The sequence below is a fragment of the Lactuca sativa genome, chromosome 8 (genome assembly GCF_002870075.4).
Source record: "Lactuca sativa cultivar Salinas chromosome 8, Lsat_Salinas_v11, whole genome shotgun sequence".
Lineage (NCBI taxonomy): Eukaryota > Viridiplantae > Streptophyta > Magnoliopsida > Asterales > Asteraceae > Lactuca > Lactuca sativa.
In genome coordinates, this window is record NC_056630.2 from 217,199,606 (window position 1) to 217,225,308 (window position 25,703).

Genomic DNA, 25,703 nt, shown 5'->3' on the forward strand with positions numbered 1-25,703 from the left:
CTTGATCTCGCTATCCATTGCCTCTTTCAATTTTGCTACCTCAGAGCCTGCCATTCCTTCCTTGTAGTTAGCATGTTCATCCAAATTTACCAGTATACTATCACTAATTAATGTATGAACATCTGTAGTAATATGGAAACCATAGAACTTAGGTGGCATTCTAACTCTACTCGAACGCCTAAGAGGTAATTAATCGTCGACTGTTTCAACTGGAATATGTTCCTCTGGTTAAACCTAATGTCTTCAGAGGTTCCTACATCGTTTGATTCATTAATCTCTTCAAGGTCAATGGTACTCCCACTTATCATTGCATCCTTTGTACGTGGCTGATAACAGACTCTCCCTCTTTTATTTTGCTTGCTATGAGGGTCTTTACCACCTCATACATTTCTTGACGAGCTCGCTTATGGTACTTTTCCATAAGGTCCTTTTTCAACTCGCACGATAAGTAATCCTCATAGAATCTTTGCAACTCAGGAGTCATGGTGGCTACCATGATGCAAACAACTTTTGTTGAATAATTGAAGGGCTTCTTGTAGGTGGCTAATTCTTTAGGAGTGTCCTTCTCTTCGTCAATCTCATTTAGTTATTTCTCAAGGACATACACCTTGTCCTCGAAATGAAGGATCATCTTCATGTTGTGCATCCGGTCGTTATAGTTGCTTACATCCAATGTCACCTTCGAGCAGATGTTCAACAATGAAAAGTTATTGGAGGAGGAGGAGGATCCAAAAGGATCATTTGATGTAGAGATTTGTAAAAAGAAGGTATTTTTATTGAGATAATAAAAATCCTTAGTATAACAACCCAAAAATGAAATATTAATGTTAGGATCCAACTATATAATTCACAACTTATAAAAAGGATGTCGTAATCTAATTGTAAATTTCATAAAGTTAGGTAAGTGACGATTTACCAATTCCACCAATAAAAACGAAATTTGAAAGAAATTAAGTTAAGTGAAATTCGTAGACCTTTTGAGATTCATTGAAACTATTCAATGGCATGTTTAATCTCATATTATTCTCTTCTATTAGTGACTCGGATACCGAGGATCACAAACAAGATGTGAATAACCATGCAAATTATCTTGGCACTCTCGATGTCATTTATAATCTATTTTAATGTGTCGGTTAACAACACACGCTCCATTAATCAATGATAATTTTCGAGATGCTCATTATTACTCTTTATAGTCACTATTAGTGTGTTGGTTAACCACACAGGCTTCACTAACTACTATAAAGTATAATGTGCAATTTCATGGGTTAGCATACAAATTCACATTTTTCTAAAGTAACTAAGATTGAGATTTTTTAATAAAAAATGGTTACTTACTTTAAATAGCATTATACTTTTAATGAAAATTAATTTGTCCTATCAAACCCGCTCGGTCAACGACCCTCCACTAATCGAGGAAGCGGTGGGTGAGAGTGGATACCCAATGAACTACCATTTTATAGGTAGATTCCTTATACCCTCCTTATAGATTAATTTTGTGAATGAGACATACTAGCGGTTCTACTAACTTAGTTTAATACATATAGTAATTATTAAACTTTTAATTTTACATATAGTATAAGGTGTATTTTAAAACATTTTCAAAATACTAGGATTAGAATTAAATTTCGAAAATTAAATAATTAACTTAAATTTAAAAATAAACCAAATGATTAAATGTTTATCTATTAATTAACATTTAAATAATTATATTAAATCAAATGAGGATTATCCAATTAAATTAATCAATTAATTTAATCCTAATCCTTACCCACTAAATTTACGAAAAAGTTGGTATAAGATTTATCCAATTTCATAATTATTCTTTTTAATCAAATAAACTAACAATTATCAAAAAGTTAGGAACCCTAAATCACATTAGCAATTTTTGAAAATTAGGGAGGAGGGTTAGGGTTTCAAAGCCCTAACCCTAATTTTGAAACTTAGGAGGTTCCTAATTTTTTGATAAGTGTTGGTTTATCTTTGGCTTTTAGGAATAACAAAACAAACTTAAACTCTTAAGTGTGCATGCAACCTAAAATAAGATCCATGTTTTCACTATTGAACCTATAACTAAGAACATCAAAATAAGAACACTAGGAACCCCAGATAATTTTTGAAATTACTAAATAAAAGGTTTAGGGTTACATATCTTTTAGTTGTTATAGTAAACAACTAGAAATCCTCTTGTTGATCTTTTGGAAACAAGTACCACAAGCGTTGTGCCTCTAATGGTTCACACCCAACCCAGGTAATAAGGAGATTATAGAGAGAGGAGGGAGGATGTAAGAATTTCAATCTAGCTCTCTAAAGTTATGAGTGGCCGAAAAAGCTAGGGATTAGGCTTCTTATATAGTGCAACTTGCTAGATAAGCCCAAAACTAATATAGTAATATTATCTTGAATCGGTAATTATCTATCTTCCTAATTATCCACCAAGGATAATTCTAGAGCCCTAAAGGCCTTCTAAAAACCGTCTAAGCTTATAGGAAGATTCTAGAGTGCCTCTTGATCAACTATTAAATAATTACACTTTAAACCATGCACTTTTAATTAATTTCATTAATCCCAAAATTAATTCCAATTAATTTATGATTAATTATTAATTACATATTACTATTTATAATTAATATATTATGTTCATAATATATTAATAAATTATTTATTTCAGTTTACTAATCAAATAATAAATCAGCATCTCTCTCCAAAAATCATCATGTCCCATTGCGAGGTTTGAGGGCAACCCAAAATGATTGTGCTACTATGAATTCAAGTTTATACCAGTTATAGTTTCATCCCCACTAGTAATGTTCCATATCTTAGGTCATTTTGGAGGTGTTGAAGTTGAAACGTAGGGCGTATGTCATTTCTTCACCCAATGGCTTTTTAGTACCAGACTTATGCCAGATCCTTCTCTGCTAGAGGCTCTATCTATGTGAAAGGCCTAGAGGTCTTGAGTAGGTGAGCTTTGGTTTGAGTTGGTTACATTGTTCTATATTTCCTTCACCTCACCTTCTGGCACTTCAGTTAGAAATTTTGCCTAGGCTTGAGCCATGATGCTTGTTTGTGGCCGATAATCAATGTCGTGTTCATAAAGTTTGATTGCCCACTTGACGAGGTGTGCTCATTTTATGGCTTCTTCAATATTTTCCTGATTTGTTGGATGAATAGTAATTCTATGTGGTGTGCTTTGAAATATCTTTATTCATGTCTTATTGCATGTATCAAAGCGAATACAAGCTTTTCAAAAATCGGGTAATTAAGCTTTGTTCCTTGTAAGGCTCAGCTCACGAAATAAATATGGAGTTGTCGTGCATTTCTTTCGACCATTAAGACAATGTTGATTGCCTCTGCGAAAGTCGCTAAGTAGGTAGTGTCTCTCCTAGTAGTCAACTGTCAAGCATTGGGAGCTATTGGATGTATGCTTTGTCCACCTATGGCGTCCACCAGAACTTACTCTTATCTATGCATCATTTTAGTGTATTGAAAAGTGGAAATGCTTTTTCCCTAAAGCCACCAATTTTCCATTGAGAATTTTCATTTCTAGCAGATTCATTAGTATTTTGATTTCGACAAATTTGATTTTTTCGGGGTCACGCTAGAATTTGTACTTCATTGTGTAGTAACCCAGGAATTAGCCCTCCTCCGCTCCAAATGTGCACTTTTTGGGTTCAATTTATATTTTTGCCTTTTCGAGCGTTTTGATTGTTTTCTCGATGTCTGGAAATATCATGTCATCGCTCATGTTGTTTCTTTGTGGTCTTTAGGGAAACATGTGAGGTTTCTTCTGGTTGTTTGTTGATTTCGCCACGCGTAACAATGCTTCATTTTCCGCTGTGCCTTCTTCCTGTCCTAGTTAATGCTACCCTTTCTTTTAGTTCTTATCTTTGTGGTTGACTTCCTTTCAAGGAACTTCCATGATAGTGGTATGAGGAGCAGGTCATTTGTGAAAGCTCCTGTGATGAACTTATGGTCTTTGTTTGGTATATTAAGTGTTGTTTCGTTGAACCATCTAAAATAGTCCTTAATGGTTTCTCCTTCTTTTTCTTTGCGTCCCAGGATTTCTTAGACGTCTCCATGGTATTTTATATTTTCATAATGTTTTTGAGGAATAGTTCTTTGATTTGTGCCAAATTGTTGATTCCATTAGGTGCAAGACTTTTAATCCACGCTCCGAGATTTACATCTAACATTGTTGGGAAATATGTGTACCAAAATCGTTCGTCTATTTCTAGAGACTTTATGTGCCATTATTGTGTGTTTGTATAACTATCCATACAAAATGTCATGATAGATTTTGAGATTGGGTAATCTTATTGTGTTGGGTACATCATAATTGTAGAGCTCTAGTACAAATGGTGAGTTGTTAATGGTGGTGGTACTGGGTGTTTGGGTGTACACTTGTGAGTGTGTGTATGTATGGGTTGTTCTGATAATATTGTGTTATGTGGAAAACATAACCCATAATTATCAATGGAGTGCTTTGGGCATAGAGAAACTAGTGTACGCATTAGGAATTGATGTTGTCAGGATGTATGGTGTTGTGCTAAGTGGAGGTTTTTGATTTATATTTATTTGTGCGAACATGTTTGCAACTACCGACATTGATGATTGTGGCTAGGTCACTAGGTGGTTTCCTCTGAATGGTTGTTGTTATGTTACAACTGGCCTAATTTACTAGATCGTTTTCATAACTGAACTAGTTGGAAAAAATAAGGAAGTTGATAAAACTATGGTGTTCCTATTTGGTTAGGGGTGAAAAATGGGTTGGTCGTTTGTGTTCCACTGGTGAATGGGCTTATAAGTGGTGGTGAGTAGGTGTGAATGGGTGTAAATAATTGCGTCCAAACTTGGCTAGTTAGATTGAACAAAGATGATGATGATGTACCTACTGGTTGTACCACTATCGGTATGTTAGTCATGGTATTTGGTGCTAGTGATACCATGTGACGGACTAGGCTTTGGGTATTGGAGGATTTTGATGTTGTTCTTTATGTCCCCATTGTTTCTAACATAGATGTTGTAGATTTTTGTTTCTAGTGTCACAAAAGTGATGGGTACTAATGATGCGAAGTAGACTCCAAGGATGATTCTAGTTGATGACTGCTTGCTATGGATCTTTGGAACACAAGATAAAAACTCGTCAGATGTTCTTTTGGAAGAGATCCCGGGAGAACGCTTCGATGGTCAAGTTAGTACATTTTGAGAGGGATTGAGTGAGAGTATTAGCGTTAGAGAAATTACCGTTATGTCCATGGTTTTTAGCCTTATATAGTATAACCTAAGTGGTGAATCTTCCTTCAGGGGAAAGGAAAGTCAATCATGATACAGGACAATGATGTTCAGTAGCGGAGGCGTTATTTGTTTCTTGCTCTGGGCTGGGATTGGTTTAAAGAAGATGGTGGTGCTGGTGCGTGCATCACTTGGGTTATCGCTAATACCATTGTGTCTCTCGGCGACTTTCTCACCACTATGATGGCCGAGAGTTGGTGTTGGATAACAGTCCTAGGGGCGTTGCTTTCCAGGTCGGTACGAGATCTCTCCCACCCAACTTGTGTTCTTCGAGGTGTCGCCGCTTGCCCTAGTTTAGCGTGGATGGATAGGTTGCTATCACATATATGTATCAAGGTTTTTATTGAGGACCATGTTTGAAATCCATATTGGGAATTCTTCTTTTCCAAGATTCTTATTTAAACAAGTTTGTCGAGCTCCAAATTGATTACTTCATTTCTACTTCTTTCATGGCCTTTTACCTTTTGTCTAAACATGTTGGAAGAAGACGTGGTTGATGATTTCTCAACATACCCCACCTCATCTTATGGTTCCCATGCAAAAACATCTCGGTATCTTTGTAGCAGTTATCAGAATTTTTCCTACATGTCGGGTGAGAATACGGCTCCTAAGTAGAAAAGTACTTTTTAATTATCTTTTCTTTTTTATATTACAAATTTTCAATCAACTTTCTATTTTGTTATTTGACAATTTAATTTTTATTTCTCGTATACTCTAGTATTTTTTCGAATGACAACACTCCTTCTGAGAGAGATGTTGGTTTCAATCGTTGTGACGTGGGCAAGGGAATTTTTTATTCATTATATAAATAACATGGTCCTCTAAAAATACATGTATATATGGATAGTTATTAGTTTAACAAGATTCTACTATTAGTTTAATGATCATTTGCTTCCGTTCTTCTTTCGCATCCACCATATTCGTAACACTCTTATTATCTTTGTTATTAACTAGTTGTGAATCCATGTATTACATGGGTTAATTTTAAAAAATAAATAAATATAAAGGTCTAAATATATGAGAACTTTAAATTTATAAGAAAATAAGAAAAATAATGAATTATTATAATGGAAATGATAGTTTATATAAATAAACAAAAGAAACTAATGAGCTTTAATTTTGAGAATTTTAAAATTTAAAGGTAAGTTCATTAATGACATTGATATCCATTTATTACCATATTGATTGCAGTTAATACATTAAAATATTATATGGAATTTAAAAAAATAAAGAAAACTTATAAAATGAAATTTGGAAAAAAAAATTAATTCAAAATAACTACAAAATGAATTTTGACAAATTAAATGAGAGTGTGGCAAGTAGCAAAAAAACTTTCATTTATTAGAGTAGATTTATTGTAATTGTTATATTAAAATATTATTTAGAATTTAATAAAATAGAAAAACACATAAAATGGCATGTGGAAAAAATTAATTCAAAATAACCATAAAATAACATTCGACAAATTGAATGAGAATGTGACGTGTGACAAAAAAAAATTCATTTATTAGAGTATATTTTTGCATTGCTTCAAGATGTAATAAGGATGTGTTTTAATGTAGTAGAAATATACCATGTTTTTGAAATTGTTTAAATTCAAATCTTGTAGCTATGAAAAAAATCATTATTTGTTGTTTGCATTTTAGTATTGACAAAATATGGAGCTGCTGCAGTTAATGATCAAACAATCTCTTTAAGATTGGATCATCAATGTTCTTTCTTTAATTTTTTATGGGAGTTTTATGTAATAGAAAATTACCAACGTGATGGATTTTCATTTTCAAACGTGTTCTTTCTTTGATATTGTTTTTGTGAATCTATTATATTATGGTTGGTATATATATATATATATATATATATATATATATATATATATATATATATATATATATATATATATATATATATATATATGGTTTGGTTATTTAGTATTTGCAAATTTACAATAATCTTCATTCATACCAATAAAGCTTCTTGTTGAATGCAAAAAATAAATTAGAATAATTGTATTTAGTAATGGGTTTATATATTAAATGATAAAAATATTTAGAAAAAAAAAAGCAATTAAAAGAGTCGGTTGCATATCGCAGAACTGGGTTATATAAGTTGCATAATATCCGTCCCAAGAAAATCTAGTTGGATAATAGAACGAAGTTATTTTGTTTAAGAACCGGTCGATATAGTAGCAAAAAATGGTCCTGCTTTGGAAGGGAAACCCAGTTTTTGCGTAGGAACCTGTCTTTATTATGGCGATTTAATTCGGTTACTCTATCATGTTTTCCGCTTAGGACTTGCTCACTACGGATGTCAAAACGTCTCGTGGGACCCCGAACCCGTTAGCCCCCGATCCGATATGGGGGATATTTGTTAAAAAAAATCAAGGGTCCGGGTAAGTTTAACCTGCATTTTAAATTCGGGGGGAGGGGGATGTGGATGGGCAGTATTGTCCCGAACCCCCATGGGGGGTCCCGTAATATATTATATATATTAATTATATAAATACAATAAATAATAACAATGATTTTGAGCTTCCAAAATTCAACAAAAAAATCATGTTTTAAGTTGTTAGTATAACGTTTGTTAGAATTGTTATATTTTTGTTTTGAAAATGTAAAATTATGTTATAAATAAATGTTATTAATGAAGGGTTTTGAGCATTCTAACACTCCTATGGTATACATGCAACCCTAAAAACTTTGGATCTATGTTTTCTCTAAAATACATGCAAATAATAATTTTCCAAGATTTACAACCTAACTACCATGTTATGGGGTACTTGAATCATAAAACACTAGTAGAATTGCATACCTTTTAATAGTGGTTGATTGTTTGGAGTTTGAGAACCTAGCACCAATAATGTGGATGCCTCAAATGGAAGTCACAAATCACCACAAACTTTGGAAACTTGAGTTTTTACTAACTATTGTATGCCAGAATGCACAGAACTGGACCACCGGATGAATAAAATCAATGATTATGATTTGAGGGTCTATGATATTACAATAGAGTAGTATGTACCATATAATCACACAAATTTCATAAAAAATGTATTTTGGTCAATTAACCTATTTTAAAAAAGGTAATTTTCGGATTTTAAGGGATCATTAACACTTCTAATTTGAAAATCTGAATTTTTTAAATTAATTTTAATTAACTCTAAACATAATTTGTAAACATAACCAATTTTATTCCGTCAGAATGGATTTTTGTTTAAATGATGTTCTTTCAGAGTTTAATTCTAGTAGAATTAAACTAGAATTAATAGCCTTCTACATTGTAATATATTTATACATATTCTAAAAGAATATCATAAAAAATCAGCATTCTTGAATATACAGTTAATGAATAAATACAAGTGTAATTCTTAAAAAATAAGAACATTCTTAAACTGTGAGTGTCATCAATCTTTGGCTCATTCTTCATCTTATCAGGTCTTCAAGTCATTCTTCCGACCATTCCTATCACAAATGCAACAAAAACTAATAATGGTTAAAAACACGTTGCTTGCAATTCCTATTAATTTATACATTCTGACAGAATACATATAATTCATTCCGGTAGAATATACAGAACATAATATTGCATAATACATAGAATACAATCTCGCAGAATACATAGAATAAAATCTGCAAGTTATAACTTTACATGCCACTATAAAGAATTAAAAGCATGTGATTTTCCATTTGCAATCGTATTTCTCTATATATAAACATTCTAAAGCATAGAATGTATAAATGCATTCTGTCAGAATTACTATAATGTTACTTGCAATTCCTCGCATTTTATATATTCTAGAAGAATACATAGAATATGATAGAATAAATAGAATACATTCTGATAGATTACATAAAATTTGCTACTAAATCAAGATTATAAAATTGTGAACAGTGGAACATGTTATGTTTAATAATTTTCAAATATTAGAAGGTTAGATTTTGATATTTTCCACATATTGCTTATTTAATCAGGTGATTACAAATGCTTTTGAGAAGAGTTTTCTCATTCATACAATGTTTAAGTTCTAAAATGTCTCAAATTTATGAAAATCTCTCATAAACCATTAATCAAATCTTCACCCTAAATTGATTTTAAAAAATCAAATACCAATAGCAAAGATTGATGCTACTCAGGTAATTAACAAATAAGGAGTTAATAAAATAAAATAAAAATATCAAAAGGTTTAATGAAGAAAATAAAAGAAATACTCTTTGAGGCATTTCTACAAACACCTGGCGTGCAACATAGAAATCTAAATTTCTTTCAGGCCATTTCTACAACAAAGCTGCCAAATTCTCTTTGAGGCATTTCTACAAACATCCATCGATTCTTAATCAAATGAACACCTATGTAATTCTGCCAAATCAAACAAGAACAAAAAGAAAAGAAGGAGCATTTACGTATTGATTAAATCATTGTTGAACAGCTTCCTCCATCACTGATTCCACCCACCTGCCGATTGCCACCACCCCATACGACTTACTATCGCCTTACAACTCCCAATTTGCAACCACCATTGTGTTTCAAGACAATCGGACAAGAAGAAGAATGGAGCCGAGGGGAGCAGCCGATGTCGGCCTCCCTCCATCGCCTATGCTAGCGATCCATCAGCACCACCGAACCGTCACTTCTAGCCTCTTTCCGATCATAATAGGCCGACGAACATGCAGTTGTGAAAGAATCAATTTTTGGTGGAAAGGAGGAATTGAGGTATCGATGATTTCTGGTGGAAATGAGGAACTGAGATATCGATGATTTAAGGAAGTCGTCGTACTCTTTAAGGTCAGGGATGTGGGCTTTGTAGGGTTAAACTAATTAAGGAGATATTCATTGAATTATTTTTTACCATAATTAGATATAGGAAGTTTACCATTATACCCTTTTTTAATTTATTTAATGATTTATTATTCTTGAATTCTCATTGGTGCATTTAGTCATACACTATTTGCTAAAAACATTTGAACCTAACTTTATATATATATATATATATATATATATATATATATATATATATATATATATATATATATATATATATATTGTTTGGTTATTTAGTATTTGCAAATTTACAGTAATCTTCATTCATACCTATAAAGCTTCTTGTTGAATGCAACAAATAAATTAGAATAATTGTATTTGGTAATGGGTTTATAATATTAAATGATAAAAATATTAAAAAAAAAAGCAATTAAAAGAGTCGGTTGCATATCGCAGAACTGGGTTATATAAGTTGCATAATATCCGTCCCAAGAAAATCTAGTTGGATAATAGAATGAAGTTATTTTGTTTAAGAACCGGGTGATATAGTAGTAAAAAATGGTCATGCTTTGGAAGGGAAACCTAGTTTTTGCGTAGGAACCTGTCTTTATTATGGCGATTTGATTCGGTTACTCTATCATGTTTTCCGCTTAGGACTTGCTCACTACGGATGTCAAAACGTCTCGTGGGACCCCGAACCCGTTAGGCCCCGGTCCGATATGGGGGATATTTGTTAAAAAAAATCGAGGGTCCGGGTAAGTTTAACCCGCATTTTAAATTCGGGGGGAGGGGGATATGGATGGGCAGTATTGTCTCGAACCCCCATGGGGGGTCCCGTAATATATTATATATATTAATTATATAAATACAATAAATAATAACAATGATTTTGAGCTTCCAAAATTCAACAAAAAAATCATGTTTTAAGTTGTTAGTATAACGTTTGTTAGAATTGCTATATTTTTGTTTTGAAAATGTAAAATTATGTTATAAATAAATGTTATTAATGAAGGGTTTTGAGCATTCTAACACTCCTATGGTATACATGCAACCCTAGAAACCTTGGATCTATGTTTTCTCTAAAATACATGCAAATAATAATTTTCCAAGATTTACATCCTAACTACCATGTTATGGGGTACTTGACTCATAAAACACTAGTAGAATTACATACCTTTTAGTAGTGGTTGATTGTTTGGAGTTTGAGAGCCTAGCACCAATAATGTGGATGCCTCAAATGGAAGTCACAAATCATCGCAAACTTTGGAAACTTGAGAGAGTAGTAGCACACTTCTAGAAATCGGCCACACGTTAGTTCTCACACACACTAGTGTCATTTCATGTGCCAAGGACCCCTTTATATAGTGTGGTGAATTAGGCTTACATCCATGTAAACCCTAATACCCATGACCTTTCATTTCCATAAGATCCATGGGTTAAAGCTCTATGAACTTTGTATGCAAGCTTAGCCAATTCTAAATAAGCATTAGCCCACACTATATAAATACAAGAGCCTATATTTAATTAGTCACATTTTTTATCACCAAATTAATTCTAAATTAATTTTAGATCAATACTAATCAAATAATATGATTTCATATTAATATATTATAACTTATAATATATTAACAAATCATAAATCTACTATTCTCAAAAGATTATCCATATAAATTGTTTGGGTGAAGTGCAACCCAAATTGACCATGTCGAGTCGGGTCAAGTACATCTTAAATATAGTTATGGACTTAGACACCTTATCTAACAATTAACCCAAAACAATAAGTTGTTTTAGCCAAATAAAAAATATCTCAAAATCAATCAGGGGTAAGAATGGGGGTAACCCAGGAATTCGGGGGAGGGGTGGGTATGAATAGGGATGTTGTAAATTTCAAAACGGGGGATGCAATCCCCGTCCCGTTTGCCCCCGTTGACATCCTTATTGCTTACATGAAACACGGTTGTGAATCGGGTTATGTTAGGATTTTATCCATGGATTTTTTAGTCTTTGGGCAAATGTTACTTTAGCTCAACCAAGTTTGGTCATTTCACCTATGTAGTCACTCAAGTGTTTTTTTTTTTGCGCAATTAGTCCTTAAAGTAAGAAACTACATGTCAACTACACCATTATGCAGTTGGCAATGGGAATGACGAGTTGCATTCTTCATATGCCATTTAAATGAATTACACAAAAATGTTTTTGAAGGTCACGCCATCAATACACCTCACATTTCAATTTTATTCAATCTCATTCTCCAACAAATCAAAAGAAAATCAATCTCCTCCTTCGACATTCCTCCAGTTTTTCCATCACCCACCATCCAATCTCTAGAAAACTATTGTCTCATTGCTTAGAAATGAAGAAAAAACAAAAAATGATAAAAAAAAAAACACAAAACTCCGACTTTAAATTCTTTTCACATTTTATGCCTTCTTTTAGCATGTTTTTCACTGTAACTAACCTCCCATCCAGTTAGTTGATTATTAGAAAGATCGAGAGTTGATTATGTTGCCAGAGTATTCCAGATGACGCTAACACAACGGTGCAGCTATTTGAATGGAGTACTAGAGATTTTACTTCAGTTAGTCGACCAAATATCTCTTGTGTGTTTCCTCTACAATTGTTCCTGCTTAAATTGTAAATTGATTAAAGTCGTCGGAATCTCGCTGGTGAAAGTTTTGTTGCCTAAGTAATGTTGTCAAAGATTTGGAATTAATTCAACCTCTCCTAGGATTTTCCCAAAAAATAGTCTCCCCACAAGTTCAAGATTGTTAAACTCTTTCAATTTGAAATGGTCATCAGGATTTCCTTTAGAAAAACAAAAATAAAAACAAAAAATTCAATAGATTGAAGTAACATAACCCTAAGTAACATAAATCCTTTACCTATCATTGTTTACCAAAATCCTTCAAACGAACAACTTTCAAATTAGAAATAGGAACATGACAAGAGAGTATGAGGCGGTAGGTTTTGATATATTATATCCAGTTTTGTAAGCAGCATATGGGGTTCATTGCATCAGTAAAAATGGCAAAACCCCTTGGTAAAAGGTCATTTCAAATAAGCAAATCATTTAACCTAGACCCATGGGTTGGAATTGTTTGGTGAAAATGAAACAGGATGTTGCAGTAGTGAAGGTGTGACAACGAAGACGTTCATGGTGGGGGAGAAAAGAGTAAGGAGGCAATGAGATAAGGAGCAACATTGCTTGTGGTGGGGTTCGTTACCAGGGAGGTAGACAAGGTAGACGAAGGATGGTGGTGATAGTAATTTAGGGCTTTGAAATAAAAAAGAAAGCCAAGGAGATAAAGGTTTGATGTTTAATTTCGATAAAAGCCACTTCGACCAAAATATTACCAGTGAAAGCGGAATTAAATTGGATAGTTCATCTATTTAACATAAAAGTCAAACTGATACTTTCAGGACTAATTGCAAAAAAAAAAAAACAAAACAAAACAAAACAAAACAAAACAAAAAAAACTTGACTAGCTCAATGAATAAAATGACCAAACTTTGTTGTGTTACAAGAGTATTTTCCAATAGTCTTTATGTAATAGTGTTATAAGAACCATGTTTTGGGCCCTAATTTCTTTTTTTAACTTGGACGTCCTAAGATGTAATTTTGTTGTGCTTTTGGTCTTTATTTTACATTTTTGTTGTACATTTGGTCCCTATCACATATAAAAAAACTATTTTGTTCTTTTTTTTAATAATTTTTTATTTATTCCTTAATTTATTAATTATTTAAACAATAAAATTAATAATAGTTAACTAAAGTACAAACACTCAAAGGAAATGTTCAACCACATTAACACACCCATTTCCCCCTCCCTTCCCCCTTCTGTCATATCTTATCTGACCAACAACTACCCACCCCTCATTGTCTTGTTCGCCTTCTCCGACAAGCTAAAGAAAAATTAAAACCAGAAAAATTACAAACTCAAACCTTATGCAACCTGAAGCTCTCTAGTGCCCAGTAAGCAATCGATAAACCAAACCCGATTTATGATTCATACAAAACCCTTTCTGATTGCTAATTCCCCCACACAGCCCAAATTTGCAACAAACAAGAGTGTATTCACCTATAGCTGTAATCTTAAAGCAAGAACTTAAATTGAATTTGTTGATGATTCCGATGAGGTTCACAAGACACCTAGTCCACCAAAATTCATTACATTTACTCCAAACTCGTCATATTGCATACTTGGTAAAGTCATTTTTGGCAACCAGGAATACATGATCTAAGAAAACCAAATAGAACACTAGTGCTTAATTTTTTACCGAAGATACAACATAGACAAGACTGATTTGTAACTAAATGGAAATTCTCTCGGGCAATTCCTTGAACCTAAAACAATATCAACAAACAAACATTGAAAATCGGTTTGTAAATACCTATATCAACGAACAACCTACAATCAACACCCGGTTCATGCAACTTAAACATTGATGTTTGTTGGAGAAATAGAGAGAGGCGAAGCACACCGAAGAAATAGACAAAGCCCGGTGGACGATTGCTTCACCATAGAGGCCGTTGAACGATTGCTTGGCGATGGAGGCCGGGGGACGTTGCTTGACATTGAAGATAGGACAGGTAGCGATGGCGGCAATGTCGTTAGTCGCAAGCTTGCAATCAGTGGCGGACGCAGAACATTTTCGTTGGGTGGCACTAAATTTTTTTCCAAATAAATTTATATTAGTAGTGTCACTCGTGTTTTAAGCCGGTGCACCCAATAGAAAAAACATTAAAAAAAAAATTTACACAACGTGTCGGCGTCGGAGCAGTGGCTCGGGACCCCTGGGGCACCATTAAGGTCTGCCACTGCTTGCAACGGTGGACATATGGGAAGGAGGAGATTAAAGTTGACAGTGAGTAGGGTTGGGAGGCAGAGCTGGCTGTGGTGAGGTTTAGATGGAGGAGGGTTGGAGATTACAATCAAGGTGCAAAAGAGGGGGTGTAGGGGAAGTGAGTTTTCTATGTGAGACCATATGGATTATTTTAATAAATATCTTTTCTAAATAATAAAAAATCTGGACATTAAGTTATAAGGTTAAAACGGTATTTTTATGTTATTAGGGACCAAATACACAACAAAATAAAATTTAAAGGATCGTCCGAAAAAAAAAAAAAAAGTTAAAGACTAAACATGTAAATTACCTAAATCCACAAGAACCATCCACATAAATTACTCTTTTCTTAGGAAGATATGATTGTCAAGAATCTCAATTACAAAATGATGAAAAAAGTTTCGTTGGTAATTGATTTTAAAATATCATCTTAAAATACCAACCGAGGGAAGTCGTTTCTAAATTAGCAACAGAGATTCTGTCCTAAATCCAGAATGGTCGATTTATATTAATCAGTCGCTAATGTCTAGGAAATACACTGAAAATAACTGACGGGACATCCGTCGCTGAATTATATTCCGCGCTAATTGTATCGCTAATCTAAAAGCAAGGTTATATGATAAAAATTAAAAAGTAGGCTTCCATTTTAGGACGTTAATCCGTATATTTAAACACCAAACAAAAAACTACAAATGAATACCAATCGAATGCATGGCCAAACAAAATTCAAGTTCATCTAATTAAAATCGTTCGGATTGTAACTTATCTGATAAATTTCATCTCTAAAAAAAAAATTAAACATTCTCCTACATTATATTTCTACTCGTTAAATGTACAAATGTGTCATATTAATGACATATTTAATGAAATTAATAATATTTTAATCCACTTTTTATCATTTCGTATGGTACGGACGAATAGGAATAAAATATAGGAGGTATTTAATTTCTTATAAAAAAAAAATATCCAACAAATTGAACATTCTTAAGGTTTTTAAAAAAACCGATAGACAATAAAATGTCCATGTGGTTTTATAGATTAATAATAACGACCCCTTAATCGATGATTGAGAAAATTATAAATGAATTTCACTTGACATCAAAGGATATAGCATCTCATGTGTTTTTCCCTGCTAAGTAATCCAACATATATTCCAGACAGCTGTTATGAACGGAATCACGTACCACTGATCAGAGATACCTCATTCCCTAGCCAAGGGGTACCCAAAAATTAATTCTTTCTTTTCAGGTTACATGGAATATCACAAACGTGTATCAACTGATCCATATAAAATCCTATCTGTCTCATTCTTCTTAATTAGTTTATGTAGAAGTAGGTGATACTCTAAAAAACAAGCAACTAGAACCTATAATTATCATTATCTCATGTACGATTTCATTTCTATTATTTTTCTGTTGTCGATTGGAATTGGTCAGAATGAAGCAAGCAAGTAGATTCTCTTCGAATCTATATTATAAAATCCAGCCAAAGTCAACCAAAAAGGTTCCTTCATAATTTAGAAAGATTAGTTAATTGGTGTCTTAATTAGTTCCATATTCGGCCTGCTTAATTGGATAAGGTTTTCGATTTTTGGAGGTAATGAAACCAAACAGGGGTTCTTAGTAAACTGCAAAACAAAATTAAAGTTGTCTTGAAAAACACTTCGAAATTTCCAAGCAAATACGATCTTTATATTTTAGACATGGTCTATGATTGTGATGCATTAGAACGTTTAAAAATACAAAATATGTTTTAGTTATATGATTAGAGCCTAGTAGGTATTAATGAAATAAGAGTTGACAAAGATAAAGTAGTTCAAGTATGCACAAGAATAGAAAGTTGACAAGTATAATTCGTTGAGAAGTAAATTTCCAATGGCTCTTGGATACAATTTGAATAAGTCCTTCTTTTCTTTGCATCTATAAAACCAAAACTGTCTTTGCTTTCATAATCATCAATCCCATTGTGTGTTTTGGAAGAAATGGCATACAAAAAACACATTTCTTCACTTCTTCTTCAACTTATTCTTCTTGCCTTTGTTTTTGTCTCTGCCAATGGCAGTTACCTCAAGTTAGGGTTCTACCAAAAAACATGCCCTAATGTAGAGGCTATCGTAGCAAAGGTGACTGCTGATCACATTTCTGTAGCTCCATCTCTTGCAGCTCCTTTGCTCCGCATGCACTTTCATGATTGTTTTATTAGGGTACGTCGAATAGTATTAATTACTCGTTTGTTGAATTTTTATAAAGTTTATTTTCGTCAAACTTAACTTAGTAGTAATTAATATCCATGCGTTAGGGTATGTACATAACTTTATCTCTTAAGCTAATGGTGTTTGATTATGCTGCAGGGATGTGATGGGTCTGTACTATTAGACTCTACCAAAACTAACGCAGCCGAGAAAGTTGGACCTCCCAATCTTTCGCTCAGAGGTTATCAAGTTATTGACGCTGCAAAATCTGCATTAGAAAAAGAATGTCCTGGTGTTGTTTCTTGTGCAGATATCTTATCTTTGGTAGCTCGTGACGCAGTCTACCAGGTACTAATGAATTAATATAAGCGATTTCATGATGAACAAATATATTGGTCTTGAAAAAGCCACTCAAAAAAGTAAATTTTAAAAAAAATACGTATGTGTTTTTTTTTTTCTAGATTAAAGGACCATGGTGGCCAGTTCCTTTAGGGAGAAGAGATGGAAGAGTATCGATAGCATTGGAGAGTTTATCACTACCTGCTCCCTTTGGCAACATTGCTCAACTCAAAGCACAGTTTGCCTCCAAAGGCTTGAGTGTAAAGGATCTTGTAGTCCTTTCAGGTATTTTTGTCGTATTTCCTTCCCCGAGGTTGATTAATTTAATTATTGATGTTGAATTTATAAGGAAATGAAATAAATGGAGATAGAATAAAATAGATTGGTTTAAGATCTTGCATGTTCATACAGGAGGACACACTATAGGAACTTCTCAATGCTCTACCATTGTAATTCGGTTGTACAATTTTACGGGGAAGGGTGACACTGACCCTACTCTAGACCCGAAATATGTACCTTTCTTGAAGAAAAAATGTAAGCCCACCGACACCACCACACTGCTAGAAATGGATCCTGGGAGTTTCAGAACATTCGATGAGGATTACTACACTATTGTCATGAAAAGGAGGGGCTTGTTTCAATCGGATGCTGCTCTTCTTGATGACAAGGAAACAAGTGCATATGTAAAGTTTCAAGCACAATCGCATGGATCCACGTTTTTTAAAGATTTTGAAGAATCGATGGTTAAAATGGGTCAAATCGAAGTTCTGACAGGCAGCGCTGGTGAAATCAGAAAACATTGTGCTTTGGTCAATTAATTAAGTTGATTGATATGCGTTTTTTTTAAGAAATCGGCAAATTAAGCTGATGAGTGATGCGTGGTTTGTTTTAATTAATAAAGACACCAACAAGATGTTTGTGTCCGGTATATATGTAGTTTGATATTGGTGCTTAAACAAAGTGATTGTATATATTTGGGAAAAAAAATGTTTGATATACTATAGAAAGATGATGCGATGTAACCGTGTTCAAATATGAAGTTACGTTTTTCCTAATCTTGCGTTAATAAATCAGATTATACCTGAATACACTTGCCCATGCAATAAGCTTAATTTTTTTTATTTCTTTTTTGACTTAGAGTAGTGTATTTTTTATTTAAGTTGGAATCGTCTTAGTGATCAATACAACGAATGAGAAAACAAACGAACAATAAGTTGCGCCGCTAAGTTTATTTGTATGATAAAACGAATCTTTTGAAAACTACATATATAGATATATGAGATATAACATTACTATGCAAGATCCGTTATACACTATTAAAAAGTTCAACCGCATCCGACACGAGGAAATCAAATGTATCAAACGCAAATGCTATGAACATGTGTTGATTTTTTATACACGATTTCTCATGTTTTATAACATTGCATGTAGCAGCTTTTAAAGCAGTATGTCCCTCCTTGAAACCCAAGCTCTCAAGCCCACGAGAGAGGATACCCTTGCAAGGTCTATATATCTTTGTTTCCCTCTAACCCATCTATAAACCAAAACGTCAGTCAATCTAAGGGTTAACCTTCTTTCTGTCGGATCAGTGACGAAATTCACAAGTGTCTCTTTCTTGGCATAAACCTTGGAACGCTTAAATATGTCAAAAAAAAAAGGTCCCTAACAATATCATGTATGTATTTAAACCTCGGTACTTCTTTACAAGGAACTACATACTCCGAAAAAAAAATCCAAACATGCCTCGTGGCACACCATACATATCTTGTCACCTGAGATTATTGGGATCATGAGTCAATATTTATGGATACTACGATACTCCACAAGAGACATATGTTGGTCAATACCATCAATAGGGATAAGTAGAAGAAAATATTGAGCATGTGGTGCTTGTAAATACTGGAAAACTACTTTCTATCGAACCGTCCTATCGAAATACACTTCAATATATTGGACAATTTTATTAAAAACAACACTCATCACTATATTTTGCAGTCTAGGGAAGCCAGTTTCCTTCTTAGTAAAACCGATAAAGTCAATGTTCAGAAGCTTGTTACGAAGAGAAACCAATACACAAATATAATCATAATTCATACCATATATACTACCATCTCGTAAGATGTAATCTTGTAACACCTAAAATTAGAATAAAGACAAAACTGCAAAAAATGGTTCCTGTTATATGCATTTTTCTGAGACTTGGTCAAAACCTCGATTTTTTGTGATTGGTGGTCCTTTTGAAAATGTTTGATTGTGATTTTGGTCCATCGGAAAACTAAAAATACTAAAATTCCCTTCTAATATATTTTTATATTTCCTCTATTTAATTCAAAAGTTTTATTAATTAAAACTATGGGTCCTACCTCTCTCTCTCTCTCTCTCTCTCTCTCTTTCTCTCTCCCTCCCTCTAATAGTTTTGTATTTTACAAAATAAATAAATGAAAACACTAATCTACCCCACCCAACCCTACTTTTCTTCCTCTTGATTTTTTTTTCTTCTTTGTGTTTCTTCTTCCTATTTCTTTTCTTTTCTACACCATTGAGATACTTTGAGTTTAACACAAGATCGGGAACTAGGTTTAGTGAAACCGCTTTTCTAGGAACATAATTGACATGAAAAATGAGTTTCAAGAATTGTTTTTAGGGAATTTCATAGTGCCATCACTTGAAAACTTACTTGTACTTGAGAACATTTACAGACGATGGTAATTTACAGTAGCTGATGCAATTCATAAAGACAAGTGGAGCCCCAATTTACACCTGGTTGTGATGAAAAAAAAGTTGACGTTGTAGAGATTTACAAGAACATGTAAATCCCTTATATGCACCACGTTGAGAAGAATGGGAAGCACTAGAGTTTTGGATGGATTTAAGATGGCTGTCTTATGCTTATATCTTAAGGGGGAGTTTAGAGGTCTTCATCCACAGATGACAATTTTATGACCAAGGTAAGTTAAAGGAGAGTTTGGAGGTTCTAAGCCACTCACCCCTAAATGAACACTCTGATTTATAGGATTTCGAATTGGATGTCTTTACAACAGGTTGATGCATCACCGGTTTCAATGGTGTGCTTCACCAGAAGGGGTCACTAGTGGTCATACAGAACAATGACAAGATCAGTGAGCGTGGGATGAAGTAGTGAGTTGCAACTTTCCTAGGGTTTCTGCAAGGTGGTCGGCGAGCATTGGCAGACGATGGTAATGGATTTTGTCGACCGACAATCTTGATGCAACAAAGGAAAATAGGGAATCGATCGATGAATGAGGATATCTTCAAAAGTGGAAATGACACCATAGCGGAAAAGGAAGAGTTAGAGGTGAGAAGCTAGGTTTTTAATTAGAAGCATTCTTCTTCGATCGAGAGAGAGAAAGGGAGAGAGAGAGAGAGAGAGAGAGAAAGAGAGAGAGAGATTTTCTTTATTATTTATTAATTATAAAATAGTTAAAATAGAAAGAAAAATAAACAATAAATATATTAAGGGTATTTTAGTCTTTTCAATCGGGGAGAGAAATTTTTCACACACAAACTAGCTCAAAATGACCACCAATTCAAAAGAGTCAGTTTTGGACTAAAACATAGAAAAAAGTGAAAACTGCAATAAAGTCCCTATATATTGGTCTCATAATCGAATTGGTCCCTATATATATATTTTTATTCAATTAAGTCCCAAATACCGGTAATCGTATTCAATTTAACCATAAGACCCGATCAACATGTCCTCCAACTTTCAAAAATTACATTTTTGGCCCATATTTCAAAATTTATTACAAAATTGGTCCAAATTTTACACTTTTGGCCTAGATTTTAAATTTTATTACAAATTTGGTCCAAACTTTACCCTTTTTGCCCGAATTTTAGAATTTTATTATGAATTCATCATAACTTTAGTTTTTTTTACAACTTTTTTCTTAAAGAATTGTTTCTAATATGTTTTTTCTTTATAAATATATATTTGTACAAAAAAAAAAAAACGTATTTTCACATAACAATCTTATATTTTCTATATAAAAAGTTTTTATAAAGAGTTTTTTGTATATGAAATATCTAGTTATAAAAATAGTTATTTATTTAATATATAATGTATACAAATCCGTTTTTACTAGAAAAATGTATACAAAAACGTATTTTATAAAAAAAAATGTATACAAATACCTATTTTATCTATATTTTTTTTATAAAATCGTGTTTGTGTACATTTTTTTTATAAAGACGTGTTTGAATAATTTTTTATATAATATTTGTTTGTATACATTTTATAAAATGTATACAAACACGATTTTATAAAATATATACAAACACGTATTATATAAAAAAATTATTCAAACACATTTTTATAAAATGTATACAAACACGATTTTATAAAATGTACACAAACACGTATTATATAAAAAATTATTCAAACACGTTATCATAAAAAAAATATAAAGAAACACGATTTTATAAAAAAGATATATATACACACCTATTTGTGTGCATATATATATATATATATATATATATATATATATATATATATATATATATATATATATATATACAAAGGTGATAGGTGTTTGTATACATTTTGGACCAAATTTATAATAAATTTTGAAAACTAGGCCAAAAATATAATTTTTTAAAGTTTGATGATCTGTTGACCAGGTCAAATGGTTAAATCGAATACGATTATCGGTATTTAGGACTTAATTGAATAAAAAAAATATATTGACTAAATCGATTATTAGGACAATATGTAAAGACTTTATTGCAGTTTTTCCAAAAAAATTAATACTATTGGAAGTACTTTTGCAGTTTTTGTCTAGAATAAATATAAATATATATACTCTACATAAGATTTCAAAAAAATACTTTCCGATTGCACATGATTTGTAATTTTGTATATGGTATTTGTAAGGGTTACGAGATATAGATTTCAAATAGTTTAGCATGTCTTCTTAATATATTGTTTGAAGTATATATGCATGTTTTTTCTATTATTGTGAGACATATACCACATTCTTCAAATAGGTAAAGTTAATTATATCGGAACATGTAATGAAAGTAAGCTTGGAGTCTTGAAAAGTCTATGTTACCTAAAATGTAAGTTAGAAAGTGAACACTTGAAAAATAAGGTAAATAAAGCTTGAAATTAGTAAAATATGGCAAGTGGCCATTTTAAATATGAAAAACAAAGGTTTGCGAAAATCGATAAAAAAAAACGTAAATACTAAACACTACGATAATCTAATATGGAAATAAGTAAAAAAAAAAAACAAAAAAAAAACAAAAAAACAAAAACAAAAATAACAAAAACAAAACCTAGTTTGGTTAATAAAAAAAGTAAATTACTTAAGTTGACAAAAATGATTATGATGACCGCCTTTCATTTGTGATATTTTATTTTTATTACACAAGTGATTATTTTAGTATGAAAATTGGTCTAATATGCTATTGGAAGCATATCCGTAAAAGTTTTTATGGAAACTTATAAGTTATTCAACCGTTTTCAGTTTTGAAACTTCAAGTTTTCAATAGGTCAAAATACAACTCATGGCATAAACGTAAAATAAGAGACATTTGGTAAACCCAACAATTAGCATGCACCGAATGTTATATTATACTCCCTTCGTCCCAATATTATTGTCCACAGACAAAAAACACACAGATTAAGAAAAGCATTAATTACCACTAACTTTATATAATAAAATGACAGTTTTGTTTTTACTTTGCATTTAATGTTCCATTAAATGTTTAGTTGGTTAAGTAATAATGAGGGAGTATTCTAGTAAAAATGTTATTTATTTTTAGAAGTGGACTATTATTTTGGGACAAACCAAAAAGAAAAGATGGACTATAATTTTGGGACGGATGGAGTATTATACATAACAAAACCAACTTCCTTTTTTAGAATTTTTATAATGTACGTACATGTACCGGATTATAACAAAACTCCCTTCCTTTTTTTCATTTAAAATTCTTTTTAGGCCAAGTTTTTTATCGAAAAAAAACCGAACATACCGTTGTTTATGATTTTTCGTCTTTTTTTCATAGAGATCCATAATGATATATAAAAAACGAACCTTTTTTTCGAAAAAAAACTCAATTTTTTTAGTTTTTTTTCAATATTTAAGTTTATTTTTATCAAAAAAAAAACTAATAATTATACCAAAAATATTAATTTTTTCTACTCTATTAATAAACATCAACACCGATTAAAAAAAAAACCTCGAACAGTGTAGATTTACACTGTGAATTTAAACTGTAAATATTTAAATTTTTAACATTCATAATATGAACAATCTCGAACAGTTCAGATTTACATTGTGAATCTGAATTACTATTATGTATACTGTGAATCTGAGAAGGTTCAGGAAAAAAAAAAAAAGGTAATTAAATGGTGATTTGCCATAATTTTAGTGGGTAGGAATAATTGTAGGCATAAAAAATAAGAGGTAATTTAATTACTCATATATATATATATATATATATATATATATATATATATATATATATATATATATATATATATATATATATATATATATATATATATATATATATATATATATATAACTAACACGATTGGTATATGTTTGGACCATAAAACAAAAGTTAAGAACAAATATTAAAGAAAAATGATTAAGTTGTAAAAAACAGGAAAACGCAAAAAATGCATAACATGACTATTAACCCTTTGTAAGGCAAACTTAATTATTGAATATTTTGAGGTTTGAAGCAAAATTGCTATATAAAGGAATACAGTCAAAGTAAGGTTAGTTGTAAAAATTATGAGTATGAGACCTAAATGATATTTTGCATTTAGAAATCATTATGATATTAGCATGAATTTAAATTGCGTATATGGATTTGGAAACCATATGAAGCATAATATGAAACAATTAAGTAAGCATAATATGGATTTGGAAACCATATAAGAAACCAGTGTTATATCAATGATAAAAAGATAGTGTAAAGAATATAAAATGAATATATAAGTCTTAAATTTTAATGAAAACATAATTGTTGATGTTTACTAGGAATGATCAATCATTGGATTCGGTGTAGAAATTAAATAAACTTAAAGACTCAGGATGAACTTGAAAAAATGGGTCTTTATCGTTATTATAAATTTTTATTTTTAAATAAAAATATATAATAAAAAATTCCGTTATATGTAGGTGTCAACTTTGCCCCCGATCAGCGCCCTATGATTGGATTATAAGAGAAGTGTATTAGATAAAATAGATGTTACGTAATATCCTTAGGTGAGTAACTGTGGAAAACTTCAATCTTCATATCTAGAAAATCGTCAGAAAACATCAACAGATTGATACAAAGTAACCATAAACTAAAATTAGAAAGGGTTGCCCATCAACCCCACAAAAAATAATAAAATATTATTTTACAGAGAAAATTTTAAATTGTTTTTTCAAGCATAACACTAGGTTAGGTCACCCCCGACTACGGTCTTCTCTTTTTTTCTTCTTCTCTTCCTCCTCCTTTTTTCTTTTCTCTTCTTCTCCTTCTTATCTCCTTTTTCCTATAGGATCCTGACAAGCGTTGAAAGGCCTAGCAGTCAGTTTGGCCAGAGCCTCACGCCACACAACTACATCCCATGATCTTGCTTTCTCGACATCCTTTGCCAAATTGATTTTTTCCTCCCAAACCACCTCAGCGACAATGCTCCTAGCCTCAGTTATCACCTCTTTGATCTCCTCCACATGATCCTGTTATCTTTCTTTTTTCTCTTTGACCAGTCTCTCAATCCTTTGTAACAGGTCGTGGTTGGCTGTTTTTTGTTCACACAAAGGTCGTTCCATCTGGTTGAGCTTGCCTTTGAGCTCCTTGGAGGAATGGGCTATATGATCAGACACCTGTAAGAAGCAACAATCAGAAAATTAAAGGCATGTATAAGAGACTACAAGGGTACTTATAGATTGCGAGAAGGAGAGTAGCTTCTTCAATGCCTTATCCACCCCGAGATTCTCCAGGTTGAAAACTTAAGCAAATTTCCTTTTTCACGATCCTGGAGTTTTGACAGGCAAATCTACGAAAGCTTTCTAAGAAAAAAGAGAGAACGATGCTTTCTTAACTGCCAACGAATTGGTCATTGGAAATGGCAGAATAAAGGTCGGCAAGGGTAAAACGTGTAATAGAACGAGTAGATTTGAATTCTAAGCATAACAAAAAAAAATTATCAGTTCAGGATCCTTCAAAAGAAATGAAATAAATTTAAGGATCATCACTAGTAGACATGGGGATAATGGTTGTTGAACTTTCTTGGTGGCTAGGATGATCAAGC

At 32.2% G+C, this 25,703-nt stretch overlaps 1 protein-coding gene across 1 annotated transcript; it reads left to right on the forward strand.

Moving 5' to 3' along the window:
* The first annotated feature begins 16,813 nt into the window (after nt 1–16,813).
* Nucleotides 16,814–18,508, forward strand: LOC111903792 (peroxidase 27). Its single transcript, XM_023899547.3, has 4 exons — nt 16,814–17,095; nt 17,243–17,431; nt 17,545–17,707; nt 17,834–18,508. The coding sequence occupies exons 1-4, from the start codon at nt 16,874–16,876 to the stop codon at nt 18,238–18,240; spliced, it is 981 nt and encodes a 326-aa protein (XP_023755315.1). The 5' UTR covers nt 16,814–16,873; the 3' UTR covers nt 18,241–18,508.
* Nucleotides 18,509–25,703: the final 7,195 nt, after the last annotated feature.